This window comes from Rhododendron vialii, chromosome 3a (assembly GCF_030253575.1).
Source record: "Rhododendron vialii isolate Sample 1 chromosome 3a, ASM3025357v1".
NCBI lineage: Eukaryota > Viridiplantae > Streptophyta > Magnoliopsida > Ericales > Ericaceae > Rhododendron > Rhododendron vialii.
The window spans coordinates 6206454-6224309 of NC_080559.1; the positions used below are offsets into that span (position 1 = coordinate 6206454).

General features: G+C 38.0%; 2 protein-coding genes across 2 annotated transcripts; both read right to left on the bottom strand.

Moving 5' to 3' along the window:
- Positions 1 to 1229: 1229 nt before the first annotated feature.
- On the bottom strand, positions 1230 to 3079 carry LOC131319283 (peroxidase 44-like). Its single transcript, XM_058349468.1, has 2 exons — positions 2777 to 3079; positions 1230 to 2075 (listed from the first exon to the last, which is right to left on the bottom strand). The coding sequence occupies exons 1-2, from the start codon at positions 2975 to 2977 to the stop codon at positions 1311 to 1313; spliced, it is 966 nt and encodes a 321-aa protein (XP_058205451.1). The 5' UTR covers positions 2978 to 3079; the 3' UTR covers positions 1230 to 1310.
- A 4627-nt stretch (positions 3080 to 7706) lies between these two features.
- LOC131319284 (cyclic dof factor 2-like) lies at positions 7707 to 11908 on the bottom strand. Its single transcript, XM_058349469.1, has 2 exons — positions 11528 to 11908; positions 7707 to 9346 (listed from the first exon to the last, which is right to left on the bottom strand). The coding sequence occupies exons 1-2, from the start codon at positions 11672 to 11674 to the stop codon at positions 8366 to 8368; spliced, it is 1128 nt and encodes a 375-aa protein (XP_058205452.1). The 5' UTR covers positions 11675 to 11908; the 3' UTR covers positions 7707 to 8365.
- Between the last annotated feature and the right edge of the window lie 5948 nt (positions 11909 to 17856).

Here is a 17856-nt window from a genome sequence, read left to right on the forward strand (position 1 = left end):
TAGGTGCTGAACACGACACGTGAGCCAAAAAAAAAATCAAGTTCACTGTACATTCACATCAACAATATTGAAATAGATTTGTGTTGTTATACTGATTATCCAATTCTGTATAACTATAGTGTTGTTTGATCAAATGACTAATGAGATATCTGATCGAAGTTAAATTTCTCCGAGATGATCTATTCAACACACACTACAACAAACTGAACAGCTCTGATCACGATATAAAAATTTCATTAGAGCATCCAAAGTTAATTAAGCTACACGCCGTCAGTAAATTAGCATACCACAGGGACAGGACCCCTATGTTTTGGCCCGATCACCGTGAAGAGACCAATTTGAACCATGCACAAACAAAAGAAATTAAACAAAACACACAAGTAGGGGTGTGCAAAAAAACCGAGACCCGACGAACCCGACCCGACCCGAAGGGTTTCGGGCGGGGCCGAACATGTGGTTCGGTCGGGTACGGGTACGATTTTCCAAAAAAATCAGTTTTCGGTTCGGGTCTCGAGGTGCTGTTTTTTCTTACCCGACCCGACCCGACCAAAAAACAAAGGAATTCATATACTTTACTTCTGTTTTGGTCGGACCCGACCAACCCGACCCGACCAAAAAAATCGGTCACACGGACGGGTATCCCCCCTCCTTCGGTTCGGGTTCGGGTCTCCAAAAAGTGTTAACCGACTGGTCGGGTCGGGTTCGGGACCGAACCCGACCCGTCCGACCCGTGCCCACCCCTACACATAAGCATGTGCACAAAGTGAGATAATTGTGGAGAAAAAAGCGAGCACACAGATAACTGTGGAGAAATTACATACAATTAATTCAATCACATGCCTCGGAGACAAACATGATTATATGACCCTAAGTGTAATTATTACTCCCTCCTATCTCAAATTCTTTGTCCGGTCCGCAAAACGGAGTGTTAAAAATAATGCAATTTTTTTAAGAAAAAATTTAAACTTTTTTCACAAATTAAAAATACTCATTGATATCTAATAAGTTGTTAAAAAACTTTTGATTTTTTCTTGTAAAAATTGTATTATTTTTAACACTTCATTTTGAGGACCGGACAAAAAATTTGAGACGGAGGGAGTAATTTGGAAACTTAACAACTGACTATATATAACACGAATACAAGACAAATCTTCCAATTAAGACCCTAGATTTATTGTGGGCTCAATTAGTACCGATTATTCTGAAGCGTGTGAGATTTGTTCCCGGAATTAATTGAGGTGTGCGTAAATTGACCTGTAATTATCAGACAAAAAAAAAACCTACATTTTTCTTTTTGAGTGGGTTAATAATTAGTTGAAAACTCTACAATTCTTTCTAATTTCTCCAGCGCTTCCAACAAGAACTTCAATGCTCCCCATCTTAACCAACGCATTCGCAAAACTCAGCTGGAATCCCAGGGCGTCGTTCGCAAAACCCGACACGAAAGACGCTGTAGAATCATCCAATGCAAGTTCTTGATCAATCTGCATTATCCCTCTCCCCGAAAGAATATCATTGTAGTACTGATTATCAACAATGAAAGGGGTGGTCCGGTCCAAAAACGTGGTCAGATCATGTTTCAAAGGCCTTGACTGTGTCCCACAAAGGCTAAACAGCTTTGACACCAGAGCCGGATCCATAGTAGGGTCCGGCTTTCCGGTGCCCTCAAAGTTGGAGAGCCGGTTCTGAAAGAAATCGCAGTGCGCAACGCCAACCGTGTGCGCGCCCAAAAGAGTCACCATGTCAAACAGGGTTAGCCCTACTGCGGTAAAGGATTGCAACGCCTCTGACACGGAGAATGTCGGCCCCGGTACGTTCACGAGGTTTGGGTCCGAGATCAGGCCGTCACGTCTCCCGGTTGGCACCGAGTAGTTCGGTCCTCCGGCCAGAGCCACGGAGTCTCGGGTCGCCAGCGTTATGATATCGGCGCACGAGACGATTCCCGGGCACGCAGCCTCCAGTTTTTTCTTGGCCTTGTCGATGAGATCGAATTCTCGTACCGTCTGGTTTGGCACTGCATCTTTCTCGGATGGGGTGGTCTTTGTTGGGTCTATGAGTACGGATGCATCGCAACCCTGGAAAATGTCATGGCGAACAAAAACCTTAAATTCCCGTATCATTTTATAACCACAAAAATAAGTCAAAAGAGGTAAAAAAAAAATTTTGACTTAATTTATCGTTATTAACTTTTTCAAGTTCAAGTTAAAAAAAATCAAATATTTTGACAAAAACAAATAACCTGACAAACAACAAAAATAAACCAACTCAAAAGCAAATAGGTTAAGATTGATTGTACGTACGCACACAAACACTCTGTAGTGGCTGAGCCAATGTAGGTCCACTAGGGGCATGGGCCCCACTACAAATTTTTCTTTCACTTGAATCGAATCAACTATTGCATTTATATAGTTCAACAACTCGCCCAAATACACTCAAATAAAAGATATTGTGTTCAATAACTCAAAAGAGGGTAAACATTCTACTTTATTTAAGATCTGTAATAAGTAGGTGAACAAAACGCTGCTCCAAAATCTGAAAACTCCAACTACGTAAGCCACCGTCATATTGCCAAAAAATATCAAGTCGTGGGTCGGTGGGATGTGTGTAGATTCGGTGTCACCGAAATTTTTATTTCATAGTGCCTCCACTAGTTCATATTTCTGGCTACGCCAACACTCTCACCTAGTAACATGCATGGCTGGTTGCGCACACGCACATGCATAGCAGCAAATATACTTATGTGAGAAGATAATAAGGGAAACGAAGAGACCCTTACCCTAACAAAGCAGTCATGGAAATGCATGCGAAGCAGTGCTGCTGTAATGGTACGGTTATCGCGGAATCGCTCCTGAATCACTTTCCGGACAATGAGTTCTGCCCGCGGGCAGGTAGAGTTGTAGAAACCAACTCGGAGTTGGGCTGCGACGAGAGGAAGAAGAAGAAGAAGAAGGCATGGGAACACAAACGAGTTCGTCATTCGGCCTCTCTTTTTTTCTGCAAAAATGAAACTAAAAATGTATTTTTGGTTTACTGATTTGTGTTGAAAACTTGAAGGTAGCTAGAAGTGAAGATGGTTTTTGATATGCAATGAGGGTATAGGTTAATTAAGATGTAAATATATAGGAAAGATAGGCGTGAAGTTACATGTGGAGAGAAATGGGCAGGTCAAAGGTTACTAATAAGAAAATAGATTTTGAATAAAAAAAAATATATACGATGTTGGATTCTTGTTCTTTAGGTGGTGGTGGAATAAAATAAACCCTAATTGCATACCAAATATACGATGTAGGCTTGTAGTTTCAAAGAAAGCTATGGTACACAATTATACCATAATACCCCTCTGTCCTAAATAAAAGTCCGGATCGCAAATTTTGGCCTATAAATGAGTTCTTTGAAGTTATAAACAAAAAGAATACACATTTTTAAAGATCTAGATTTGCACGCCAAACATTTATTTAGGAGCAGACGGGGTAATATTAGTATGTATAAGTAATTTCTGTAAATTTGAATTAATTAGTAGTTATTCATAAAAACAATTGGTATTTTTGTTGTGTGGTGAATTATTATTATTTTTTAGTTTTTCATCAATATTTTTTGGATTAACACTTTTTTTGAAATGTGAAGTAATGGATTCGAACTTTAAAAGCGCATGATGGGCTAAATTACTTTACACCCGCTCGTAGTTATAAGGGGGAGAGAGCCAAGCTAGCCTAAATGACCAACTTTTTATGTGTTCGGAATAACGGAAGTGAACACGAAAATTCAGACGGGGTAAGTATATTATAAACCAACTAATCTAACAGAATTACGATAAAAAAGAAAAGAAAAGAAACTAATATAACAGAATTCAGCGGGGGAAAAAAAACCGTAGGGTGCTATTTCGGGTGAAATTATTTTGAATAAAACAAAAGTCGAAAAACTGGGGAGCTCTCCTACTTGATACTAGTAGCTGATTTCCTCAGTTCGATCTTCAACTTTTGTAGTAAGTTGAAAAAACCAAAAAAGGCGTCTGGGGAAATCCACATACTAGTCCGAGAAGTCAAAACCAGAGAGAAAATCACGGTACCAAATTATTTTGCTTAAAAAAACCCAATCTGAAACAACCCAATGGGATGGCCCATTGGTCAACCGGCCGAAACTTTGGAATTTGTTCAGCTTGGGAACTTCTCAGGTGTTTTTAAACCTTTGGATCCAGTCACTATAGAGTCTTCGATCTTCTGGCTTTAATTGCAGTAGTGCTATAGGAACCGACGGTCCCCATATCGAAACTGTACTGACGGTCGCGCTGGGTCAACTTCGGCCTTCGGATAGCTGATCCGAGCCGTCTAAAAATTCTATAAAAAAAAAAAAAAGAGAGGGCTCCCGTGGGAATCAACTGTATCTAATGTATGTAAGTTGTTTGGATCGAGCACCTACGCACGTCGGATGCCATTGATTCCTGCTTTGGCCCACTCGGTTTTTTTTTTATAAAATTTTTGGACGGCTCGGATCGGCCGTCCGGTCGCCGGAGATGGCCTGGCGCGGCTGTCAGTATGATATTGGTCGGTACTACTATCATTTCTGCTTTAATTGAGACCCTCGCAAATGGGCAATAGAATTGGTTTTTCAAGATTAGTTGATCGACGCACGCGTAAACTGACTCGGACACCTGAATTCTAAAAGAGAATTAAAACCAATGTGAAACATAGGCCAGAAAGGCCGGCTCATAACTTTTGAAGGCGGAAAACGAACCTCTTATTTTCCATACAAAAGTTGGTTTACAAAGAATTTCATAAAATAACCATAACAAAAAATTTACCATTACAAAACATAAGCATATAGTTATCTCATGTAACCATTACAATATCTCAAAATCCATCCTTTAAAAAGTAATCTTCTCAATTCCATTCCATGCTTTGTCAATTTCATTTCATTCTATCGAACCAAACGTACCCTAATAGGTTATGACCTATGGGAGTTGATAATCAGTGTATTCCACCGTTAGGCCTATTTTGTGGCTCCTAAATTTCAATTGGGCATATTTTGTGTAAAGACGTAGAGCAAAAATTTTTTAGGCCATATATACATACATATATATAGGGGTCCTAAAATTTTTTAGACCCTCATTTTTAGTCTTTTTTGGGGGCCGAAGCACATACTTCTCTAGCCTATCCTCTAAGCCAGCCCCGTAGGAAAGGGATATTCATGACCATGTGGATGGCAGAGATACAAACATAAGCACACAGATGAACATATTTATATGTTGAGGAATATCAATCACCGTCCTTTCAGTGTTTCCTTCGGTTTAGTTAAATAGTTCGTCCGAGTGATTAACTGGTAACAGAGACCTGCATGTTCAAAGTTGGAGGCCTCATTTTCCCCTGGATTTAAGGTCGACGAAACAAAAATACTGTGTCGTATTCCATTGAATATGCTCCATAGGTTGTTATTCTATGACATCAAACGTCAAACTACCTCGTTTTCGCCAGCATTTCCATGTGCTTGGGCTGGGACGAATATATATATTTTTTTCTTGATAGGCGATAAAAGTTTTATTAAGAAAACTTGACAAATGGACGCTGAACACATCATGCATCTCGTACAATTACAGTTACTGATCGTTTGGTTTGAAAGACAAAAAACTTCAACTAGGTAACATACCTTTTGAAAATGATGTTTCCTGTTAGGAGTATGTGGTAAAAAAAAGAGTGTAGAAGTCAATTCTCTTCCTGTTAATAGGAAACAAAAATAAAAAATTAGAGCTTGCCTGAATTAAGTGCACTGAGTTATTCTTGAACTTTCATTAGTTTTGAGTCAACTATATATATACTTTTTGATTATAGGAGTACATCTTTTTTTCTTGATATATAACCGAAACTGCAGACCAACTTGCGTGCTTCTTGACTGATTCTGGGAGTCTTGAAGTCAGATTATAATACATAAATGCAAATGCGACTAAAAACTTTTAAATAATCACTAACGGCGAAATTAAACAAATCAAAGAAAGAGATTGTGGAGTCTGGCTCCTCTCAAATCTATAGAAAATTGGACAATCCTCTAATTTCAATTCAATGGTTAAGATTACCCTAGTAACTCAAGCCCCAAAGCTCATATGGTATTTTACGGGCACCCAATTACTTACTCCTCCAATATTTCTCAATTACATAAGCGTCTTCCCTCTCCGTTTTTTTAAACGGCGAAAAAAATTCATTAATCTTCGAAGTTGTTACAAAAAATTTTGAACGGCGTCTTCTCTCCCAGTTAAACTTTCGTTTGAAAAAAAAATTATATAGCTCATGAGAATTTTTTTCGACCAATATTATATAGCTCATCAAGATTTTTTTACTAATATTATATTAGTAAATTTTTTTTCTTTCAGCATGGTTTTTTTTTTGCTAATATTATCTTATTATGTAGCTCATGAGATTTTTTTTACCGATACAAGTGTATTTCCACATGTGCTTCGCACTGTGTTGTGTATTCATTGATGTAGTTGTTCTTGTATGTAAGAAAGTTGAAATTAAGATTCAGTTATGAAAATTAGAAAGAAATCGTAAGAGTAAGTAATCGAACGTAAGATAATTTTTAGAGAAAAAATACAAAAGGAGTTCTTTGATTAACCCTGTGAATCTGATAGTTCTTTGAACCCTAATGTTTGGAATTTGGTAAATTGGTGCCTAGAATGTGATAATTGAGAAATATTTGGAGAGTAATTAGGTGTCCGTAGAATACCATATGAGCTTTGGGGCTAGACTCACACCGCTGGAGATACTAGGGTAATCTTGACCATTGAATTGGGATTGGAGGATCCTCCAATTTTCTTTAAATTGGAGAGGAGCCGTACTCGAGATTGTGAGTGTTGGTTTGTCTTTTCTAGACGTTTTTCAACTTTGTCATTGATTCCATTTCCATTTCAATAATGGCGATTACTTAGGAGTGTAACCAACGTACTTCTAAAGCTATCTTTTGTAGGAGATGAGTAGTACTTATAAAGTTGCCTTCTCCCGGAAAAGAAGAGCATGGAACAAGGCCTTAATTTGGACTTTTGCTTGTTAGGAAAGCAAATTAATTCCACTTTTATCATTAAAGTTGAAGTGGAAAAGTGAAACAAAAACTAAGGTGCATCGTTAAGGTGTTAAATGGGCAATGTTTCGTATTGTGCCTGCCTAACCTGATCCGTTTATTAATCATGTCGTGTCGTATGATGACATGTAGGTCAAAGCTTAACCTGATCCGTTTATTAATTATGTCGTGTCGTATGATGACATGTAGGTCAAAATACTCTTTCGGCCTAGCTTGGCCCATAGGTACCCCACAAGCCCTGTTATACTGTGCCGGTGTTGTGCCCATATGGGTGCCGTGTCCATGCCTAGTCCGGCCTTGTAAAAGTAAAACTAGAAATCTAGTCAATAATTATCAGTATATAATTTTAGGGTTGACACAGAATTGAGTGGTTCAAAAATATGCAAGTTATGCAATTGATTCTGGAAAGAGGTTTAATAGATCAGTCTCATTTATCCATAAATAGAAATCTTGCGTCTATGCCTGTGTCGTGCTCATATTGTGCTCATGCCCCAAAATGACAGTCCAGCTCAGAACCCTTATGTGCCTGTATGATGTTACGGCGATCGAAATTGCGTCGTGTCATGCCGGGTGTACTCTAAACATGTCGTGCCCATGTCAATCCGGCTAGAAGTCAAAGCTTGGAGTATATTTACTATAAAATGGAATGCGAAAATCATTTCACTTTCCTTTTCCCCCATAGTTTCAGAATTTCGGAACATATCGGTGTATACAGCAATATCAGTGTATACAACAAGATGCAATATCGGTGTAATGGTGTATACAACAGGATATTTGTCCACAGAATGATGATAAAAAATTCATGTGCTTTGCTGAAAGTGAAAAATGCATATATTAGCTCGAAACGTAGTGACCCGAAAAAGGCCGCTAACAACACTCTTCTATCTACACATCGACTGCCACACATAAACAAATGAATCCATGACCTGTGGATATGCATTGCAGCTGCTGAGTTGCCAAGAAATAAATTGGGAAATTGACGGTCAAAGACGTGTTTTGATAATTAATACCCGTCAATGACATTTTCAGCATTAACAAATGTTCTCAGCATGTCATTGGCGGGTATTAATTATCAAAACACGTCTTGGACTGTCATTTTCCCAAATAAATTTTCTTCCACGAATCAGAGTATAACCTTGAATTCCTCAAGCAACTGAAATCTCACAAGCTTTCTTTTACGTGCTCTCTTGGAATGTATGGGCACGAGAAAGAGCTGCAGGATTGGCTTCTAACACCTCTGTGGTGTCCAATGGATAGCCCTTGCATTCTTGACTCGGTTTGTAAGGTCTGAAAACACCACATCTCAATTTATTTTCTTTCTGGTTTTTGAGTTAAAGCCTAATGTCGTCACAGTTGAACTCTTAGAATCATCGTCTGGGTCCTTGATTTGAGGCGTTTTAGGAACTAAAACACACTTCTCTGACTTCTCCTCATCCATTGAATTTCCATCCCTTGAATGCCTTCCTAAAGCTAGCGAATGCCCAGCTCCTGCGGACCAGGCTGGGAAGCAACTCCAATATGATGCAGGAACAAAATTTAAAGGAATGCCCGGTGGAACTGCAAGCATTGGCGTTGGGCTCCACCGGGTTGGGTTATCGTTACCATCATCAGGTGCAGAAACCAAAACCCAAGGAGAAATAGGATAACAATGCATGGGATTAGTCTGACTATCGTGTTCCTTCACTTCTTGAGGTATCTGATTTTCATCCAACACTATATCAGAAGCTGTAACGGAAGAGCCACATAATTGAGTGTCCTCTCTTCTCTTCCCTCCAGCAGATTCACGAAAATGCCCTTCACCAGCAAATCTTAGCACTGTTGCACTGTTAAAAGTGGAGAGGTTTTCGACCCTGGTTACTGGTACTAAATCATTGAAAACCAATGACTCACGACGATATTGAGAAGCTAATTGCTTGTTCTTTCTCCTTCCAGCGCCCAGAGGAACGTTTCTCACGGTCCCACCGGCTGTCCAATACCTATGGCAGTGCTTACAGAAGTGCCTAGGCTGATTTACATTGTAATTATTGAAGTAGCAGAATTTAGTATCCAAACTATTGCACCGCGGACATACAAGGATCTTGTCTGGTTTCTTGAGGACTCTCTCCTTTTCTTCTATGCTGCTGCTAGTTTCAGCTGGGTCCTCCTTTGGCTTAAGATTGGTTTGCGTGCCACTCCCATCTCCAGTTAATTGCGTGTCATTGTCCTTACCAGAGTTGCGTTGAGGTCCAGACTTTTCCAAATGATCATCCATGGTTTCAGTTTTCAGTATTACACGGCACAAGTTCTGAAAGTTTCAATCAAAATCTACCGTTAACAGGATATCAAGATCACCCGCGAATCCACAATGACATAAACTAACTTATTAAGGTAATTAGCAAAGCATAAAAGAAGAGGGATGTAAAGAAGTCCTTTTGTGGGAAGAAACATATACATTACTTAATGACTATAGTAAAATTTAAACAGAGCATATTATCAAACGATACCATAATATGGGAGCTTTTCAATACAAATTGAAGTAAGGGTGAAAAGACAGCCCAAAATTTTAATCTCTTGATTCTATTAATTCAGCATTCAGGTCATCATCAGACACCAAAAGACAAAAATGCTTAAAGTCCTAACTTAGCCGTCCGTGAACTAAACAGATAATTTAACTAGAGTATCGAACTTCTTAGTAACAGCACCTATTAGAAATAAGGTTCACGAACTTAGCAAGTTACTGTCCTATGATTTGTCAATTATCTTATCGAAACCGAGCGAGCGAAATAATTTTGAACACACGTAAAAAACAGCAGATAAAATTGCAGAAAAGTTTGGTTTCCTATTTCTTGGTGACTTCAGGTGAAACTTAATAGAGAAGAAAATTCAGCAAGTTCCCTTTCGTCGTTCTAAGAAGAATAATTGGCTATATGAAGTATTTGAGTTACAAGTATTTCACTGTAAGCCTCAGATTTTCTAGGGTCGCCAATAATGTGGACTTCTGACATATGTATCTAATTTGTTCCCCCAAGGCCCCAATCTGTTATCTGAGATGTTATACATCAAGAAGGAGATAGCTACACATTATAGACCCAGTTGTCCAGAGCCTATAATATGGGGGATCATGCGTCGAACGTCTGGGGGATAGATGGTTAATATTTTGTGGCAGGGCTTAGGCTTGGATGATTACTGCTATATGCAGCATGACGGGAGACTACACATATCGGGATTAGTCGGGGCAAACTGTAACACCTGCCCTCGTCTGGAAAGAAAAGATTATCAAACTGAAATTGAGGCAAAAGCAAAATCTAAGGACGAACTAACCAAAGAAAAGGAAGGGCAAGGAAATTCCATCCAGGAAAGAAAAGATTATCAAACTGAAATTGAGGCAAAAGCAAAATCTAAGGACTAATTAACCAAAGAAAAGGAAGGGCAAGGAAATTTCATCCTGTTTACGTTGGATGGGTGAATTTTGGTGTTTTGGGCCCTATCCAGAGCCCTCATTTACACTTGGAACCGTTCATGTTACATATCTCATCAAGAAGCCAAACCAAGCAAAAAATCATGTAAATTGAATGTCTATAAAAAAAATGATCGGTCATATCATTCACAAATAGGTTCCGATTCAGTGTGTCAAACCTCATTTTCAAGATAAATGTGTTTAAAAATAATATCAACCCGATACCAATCAACGTGATTTTTGACATGATTAGTCTTCTCAACCAGCTCTACAAAAAGAACAATTTCGATCAACATGAATCCGGTATGGGTCCCGCAGTTTTCGACCAATGTCCTCTCTCTTTTCTATCTTCGTTTATGTTTAGATGAACTTGTATGTTAGAATCATAATACGGGCTTTCATTTTCAGAAAACTAGTAATAAAAAGACATCACTTCTTCAGCACCCCTTATTTGGTGATCCGTCCAACTGCCCAGAGACCAAAAGAAAACAACCAAAAAATTTGAAGTTCAGACTAGGCCCTGTGGGCTAACTTTTTAGTGTCCTTATCGCACTGTCTTTTTCGTTGCTGTCCCCTGATTTTTACAAGATTCGGGTCAAAGTTTTACATCAAATCGTTAGTCTCGATGAAAGGAATCGGAAAAGTGTAAGGTATACAAATATTGCCCAAAGTTGAGAAAAGTTCAATAAAGACAAACGCTAAAAACACTAACAGAATCTGATGCGATTTCTTTAGTCGAGACGAATTATGTAAGGTAAAAATTTGACCCGATCCTGCTAAAAATTAGAAGAAAACAAGAAAAAGACGGTGCAAAAAACACACTAAAAAGTTCGCCCAAAGGGCCACAACATTGAACTAAAATCGACTAAAACGTTTCAATCTTCTTCCAGTTTCCTAGCAACCAAACAAGAACAATAGGCCTTTGAGTCACGCATTTGTAGCTTTGATTAAAACTGGGTCTTAAATTTGAAGCAGAAAAAAAACTAGAATAAAAAATTTGCACATGCAATTATGTATCCAAAGATTTACCATGGCTTCGGACTTGAAAGGAATCTGAAAACCCACATCGGATTTGTCATCGGAATTCGCCGGAATACGATATTCCGGCACCGGAATAGTCTTTCCGAAGAGCTTGATGGCTGGATCTTTGGTCTCAGACGCATCTGCGCCGTTCATTTTTCCCTTTATGAGATGTAGTTATCCGAAAACACATGGAAATGTAAGAGATGAGAGAGAAGTTATGGAAGAATCTTGAAAACCCAGAAGGAGAAAAACCCTTTCGAATGTGAAGAGTGAGAAAGCTGTTGCCTGTTGGGGACAATAAACGACACAGGTTTTGGGACCCTGAAGCAAAAAGTCCTTCGCAAAAAGGACTCGAAAAGAGAACGCACGAAGGGCGTGAAGGAAGGAAGAGGCATGGAAGTTTAAACATATATTTATAGATATAAAAACTATTAAAAATACATATAAAATCATAATGAACAATTAAATAAAGACGAATAAAATATTAATTTGAAAAGAAAGTACAAAAAGCAAAATATGACAAAAACAAAACCAAAGTCAAAGAAAAGCTTCGTGAAATAGTCAGTCACACTCGTGAATATGGATGAAACGACCAAAATTTACAACCAACTGAAACTCGTTTCCGCCGGACCAAGGATCATCCCTGGAATTTTTAAATTTTTTAAGTACTACTTTATTTTACTTTACGTGTTCAGATCTAGACAAAGAAAAAATGGAATCCCTCTTTCTCTTTTGAACACTAACAAGATTAGAGACTTTATTAAAGATGAGCTACAGGTACCTAAAGTCAGACTTGCTCAAATCTAAAAGGTGTTTACTTTTAGCTTTTTAAGAGTTTTGTCCCTTTACTAAAAAAATTGCATTTATTACAAAATTAGTTATCAGAAAATCGGGAAATCAGTGTTATTTCCGTGGCTTCGCCGATTTTCAGTAAAATTTAATTCATTTAAAAGATGGTTTTTAGATATCTCATGACGAAAATAATTTATATTTTTCGAGAGATTACTTTTTTTGCCTACTTGTTTTCGAAATACAGTATATATAAAGTTAACTTTTTCTGCTTTAATCAAATAACTTTTACCAAAAGCAAAAGACAGCAAAGAAAATTTGGATCCCCTTTACATTACTATCCCATCTTATCTTTAGTGTCTAGCTTTCCATTTTCCAAAAGTGTACCAAATTTATTATATTAAATAAATCAGTTCTAAGTGCTTTAACTTCAGACTTAAGATTTGTGTGTTTCTTGAAAATTTTGAGTTATGAAACGAGAAATAATTTTTGTTCTCACCTTTTATTATTTTACTCATTTCATTGTCTTCATCCGCTCGCGTAAAATAATAAATTAATTAGTTATATGTGAAAGGTTGATTAAGAACTAATAATAGTTTAACACTTGCACATGAATAAGAATAGAAAAAGAATAGAAAAAGGTAAAAAGTCAACGTTGATTTTTGACAAAACGGTGAACTTTCAAGTGCTCTTTGAACAAATCAAAAAGAGATAAACTTCCCTGTTGATTATTGAAAGTTATCTATGTTCTTGTATTCAAACGAGGAAAAAAAAAAATTGTTAGTCGCTCGTCAAAGGTCTACCAGATTTTGCCCCGAGAGAGGGAGAGACCGCTTCCTAAAACGGAGATCGTATTAGCTGCCACTCTGATATGCTGGAATCTTCCACGTGCGATTTGAAAAACAAATCACTGAAGAACCAACAATAACCGCAAAATCTTGTTTGCCGAGCACAATGGCGGCAAAGTTGAGGATTTCATAATGTGCCGAAGAGACTAGAGTTGTCCAAGACATAAATTTGAACCGAGACGACAGAGGTTTCGCCGCAGCTGTCTCGGCCAAGGGAACTGTGCTCCGGTCTCGCTTCAATGATCGAAAATGTTCACTTCGTAGAGCTCATTGTGAAAAATAAATATGTAAAAAATTAGCTTGATCATATACCATTAAGTGCCTAATCACTAGAAGGTGACTCGTCTGTGGGCTGTGTGGTGGTGCAAGGTTGCTCTTGCCCTATCCCTATATTATAGGTTTTGAAGTGGTAGGTTTCCGTCATCGTTCATATTATAAGAGCTTGAACCTGGTTCCGCAATAAATAAAAGGAGGTTGAACCTCCCCTTGCAAGTTGTCTTTAAGTTTTCAAACTCAAAATTAATTGAAAATGAGTCGTAAAAGCAGCTTAGAATCATATACGAGTTTGGAAGGTCATAACTACCAAATGTAGCAAACGAAGCATTCATAAAATAGGATCGCAAGTAAACAAGGTGCGCTTAAGGCATAAATAACATGGAAAATCAATAAAAATATATAGTCGGATAAAAAAACATACCAAAGACCAGCTCATATACCATGTGGTTTTTATTATAACTCAAGGCATCCTGACCAGCACCACCTCGATCGATTAATCCCTAGGAGACAAATTTCATCATCCACTAGTAAGGTCTTCATTTATAGGTGGAACAAAACCCCGTACAAACTGACCTAAGATATTTCAAACCTGATAACTTGGAGGGAGTCCTAAGTTCTAGGCCTTGAAAACTATGTTAGTTTTTTTTTTTTTTGAGATTTAGCTTTTATACCATGTTAAAACATCAAAACAAAAATCAAATAATAAAATAGTGAAGAGCCCGTCCAGACATATATTTTAATTTCAGAGGCAATACTTACTCAATGTGGGAACATAGAGTCCAAATTAAACAAAGCAACCGTAGTCTTTTCTTTTAGGCTAAATTAACTTTAGGGAGATGTCAATAACATATAAGGCACATCCTACCGATACAAAACACTCCAATCCAATATTCTCTCTCCCTAACTTAATCTTCAAATAAATTACAAATTACAAAAAGTGGAAAATAAAAATAAAAAACCTTGTAGGTGACTAATGTACAAAATACATATCGGTCATCAGTCAGCTTCTAGTGAGGGATGCCGCACGTTCTTGCATGTGAGATCCCTCACTAGAAGTTTTCCATATCGGTCATAATCTAAGCTGGTACTCCAGGGGTTTTTGGATCATGGTTTCTGTTAGCCCCTGTTCCTGGATAGTCGTTGTGGTTTTCTACATCCATTCTTCCCTCCGCGAAAACTTCTGACAACTCTCCATCAATCGTCATATCCATTTCACCCTGTTGGTTTGAAACAACTCTCAATTACAAATGGCACATATATATTTGAAACTTAAATCGAAGAATTCGAATAATAAAAAAAAAATTATAAGTGGATCGCCAGGGGCGGCCTAGGCCGACCAACGATATGGGGCCTTATTTGTTTCTAACAGAAAAATTAGATAATATAAATAAGAATAGCTTAAAAGGTAAAATACAGCTTTTATAAGTAAATTGTGGGTATGTATGAAACTTATCTTAAGAAAATTTAAAGCAACAAATATGAGAAAATAAATTTTGAACGTTGGAGATATAATTTATTTGAACGTTTTCTTTATGTCATTAATCTTTACAAGGTTATTGCGAATTAGCGATTTTCTCCGAGGTTAGATGCCTCCAATGCCGCCCATAGATCGTGGGTTCAAATTCTGTTTTGGTCAACTTTTTCAATTCATTGGCAAAAATGATGTCATGCAGCTAATAAGTTTTGAACCTGAATCATATGCTAAGTTATGCGTCAAGCGTCTAGGCTATTATATAAACATGGTCGTGAAATGGGGCTCTATTTATCGAGCCAAAATTAGGGATCCTAGGCAATGATCTGGTTATGCTTAGGTCCGGGCCTGTGGATCGCTCATCCTTCAACATGCATGCACTGAGAACCCTAAGAAACCCTGGGCTCCTTGCACTACTTCGGAGCTTACGGCTTCATGTTTTCTTTTACCTCCAGATGGGTTCTTTTCGGTCTTACCTAACGGTAAGTCGGGCGGCAGTCACATCATATTCCTTGTGTTCTTCATCGTACAAGTATAGAATACCATATAAATCTTGCTTTTGAAGTGTTGCAAAAGAAAAATACTAGTAGTAGTCCAGCACTTAAAAGTAGTTTCCAACAAACAACAAAACGCCCAGAAGAAAAAGGAAAAAGGGACGTACTCAAGAATAAATGTTTTGGGAATCTATGATTGCAGGTTACTATTAGAGAAATTTGAGGTTGTGACATTCAAACACATTCACCGTAAAGCAAACAAATGTGCAGATGCCTTGACGAAAAACGCACCTATTTCCGCTGGAGAATTTTATATTTATCTCTCTATTCCTTTGTGTATTGTTCATTTTTATTTGAAGACGCTCTTGGGTTTTTTTTTTTGAGCAAAAAAGATTTATTAATCTTTATAAAAGATTAAACGGATCAAGAGCACACCAGCAAGAAGCCACCCAAGACCGAAAGGAAGGCAAGACGCCAATCAAAACACTAAAAATCCAAAGAGACCAACAACCAAAACGCTTAACAAAAATACCCTAGACATGTATCCGTTTAATTTTATCTCATGCACTTTCACATTAGAAAAAAAAAAAAAAAAAGTTTAGGAATCTGACAGCTACATGACTACCAAATCAATGTTTTTCATATGATTTCCGCTCTCAAGTCTCAACGCAAGGCCACCAAAAAAATATATAATTTCACACTTCGGTCACCAAATATGACAAACTTAGTATATGTATTAATTTGAGACTATATGTATTTTGACCAATTAGTCAAAGCAATTGCCTCCCCGACGTGAACAAAAAATAATAATGTTTAAAAAAAAAAAAAAAAACTTGAATTGGTGTGTTTGGTAAAGTTTTGGCAACCGTAATCAAAGGACTAGGATCACAGAGTGTACTGAACCGACCTTTTGGGCGCCCTTCTGGGCCCACTTTTAGATAATTGGGATCGTTAATACTCTCTCCGTACCAATTTAATAGTTCATCATTCTATTCTAATCGGATAAAAAGTTATATTATTGATAAATCGGTAATGAATTTTACATCAAATATGGATAACGATTAGTTTTCATAATAAGATGTTTTCAAAATTATATAAAACATTATAAATTACGATATATAATCAATTGAAAAGTTGCAAAAACTCCCAAAAAGGACGGTTCAATCAGAACGGATGGAGTATTTTTCAGTGCCGTGAAAAATCAAACCAACAATACTCTCCCCTTTCTCTCAAAATATAAATGTGATCTTAAAACAAACAGATCAATTCATGGTCTGACATGCGTACTTTACTGGCGAATTTTAAAAAGCGAACAATTTCGATTATCGAATTGAGCCCCAAAAAGCCTACAAAAGACTCAGCAGGACGGTACCGAACCGAATCGAATCCTAACCGAAACACCAAGAGAGAGAGAGAGAGAGAGAGAGAGAGAGAGGGGACCTGAGCTAATAAATCCTGGACTGATGGGTCATCCCTGAACGACTTGAGGCTTCCTGAAAATCAATTATCCAAACGTCCAGTTAATTATTCATAATTCAACAACAACACAAAATCAAAGAAATGATCAATTTGAATCTTATATAAGCAAGACTCACTTGATGTTGGAACAGCAGCAGAGGAGAGAATAAAGGAGAAACCCAGAAACAGGACCAGCAGTTTAAGAACAGCCCTTTGTTCCATATCTTGATTCGATAAAAGAAAAGGAAATACGGATTGCTATGATACAGATGTAAGCAGATCCGAGAGCGATTGAGCGAGAAGAGGAAGGTGGGTTGGTGGTGGGAGGAGCAATAATGTGGGGAGGGTTTTTATAGAGGAGATAAAAGAAATTGAAATATGCAGGGGAGTTTAATAATAATTTATTTTAAGGTCCTGTCAAAAAACACAAGTCAACTTCCAGTGCTCATGCGTACGTGGTGGGTTCCGACTTGCCTAACTTCCCTGTTCCCTCTAGTGCTTCTTTGCTGGCCTGGGGGGCTGGAAATGGGAGATCCTGCCAAGCGGGGGTTTTTGGCAATGATGTCGAGCATTTTATCCGATCGTTCCTCTTAATAATTGACGGCTCCTATTTGTATGCACTCAGATTAAATTCAAGCCGTTTGTGTCGAGATGAACGACCGAATCGATATTTGATACCGCTTGGCAGAGATGCTGCTCGATAACATCTCCGTGTCCAGGGGCTGGCCATGGGGACGGGCTTCTCTCCATACCTTTCCCTACTGATATTTTGCAAACCTATTATTTGCTTGTTCAACGAGGCGAACAGTTCCGATCCTAATTTTGGGCCCTGAGATACCAACAAAAATTGAGAGTATGGAGAGATGGGGCATGGGGAGGAGCTGATCCCATGGCCACCGGTCACGGCAGGCCTACGATGGGATTCATTCCGAGCCCCAAAATTTAATCCGAACATTTCTCGTTAGAGAACACAAAATTTACAGTGTCGTATCGAAAAAT

What these genes read in the sequence shown, in the direction of transcription:
- LOC131319284 (XM_058349469.1), bottom strand. Translation starts at nt 11,674, where the DNA reads ATGAACGGCGCAGATGCGTCTGAGACCAAAGATCCAGCCATCAAGCTC. An exon ending in CTTTCAAGTCCGAAGCCATG is followed by an intron (nt 9,347 to 11,527) that starts GTAAATCTTTGG and finishes TGAAACTTTCAG; the next exon opens with AACTTGTGCCGTGTAATACT.
- LOC131319283 (XM_058349468.1), bottom strand. Translation starts at nt 2,977, where the DNA reads ATGACGAACTCGTTTGTGTTCCCATGCCTTCTTCTTCTTCTTCTTCCT. An exon ending in TCCATGACTGCTTTGTTAGG is followed by an intron (nt 2,076 to 2,776) that starts GTAAGGGTCTCT and finishes GACATTTTCCAG; the next exon opens with GGTTGCGATGCATCCGTACT.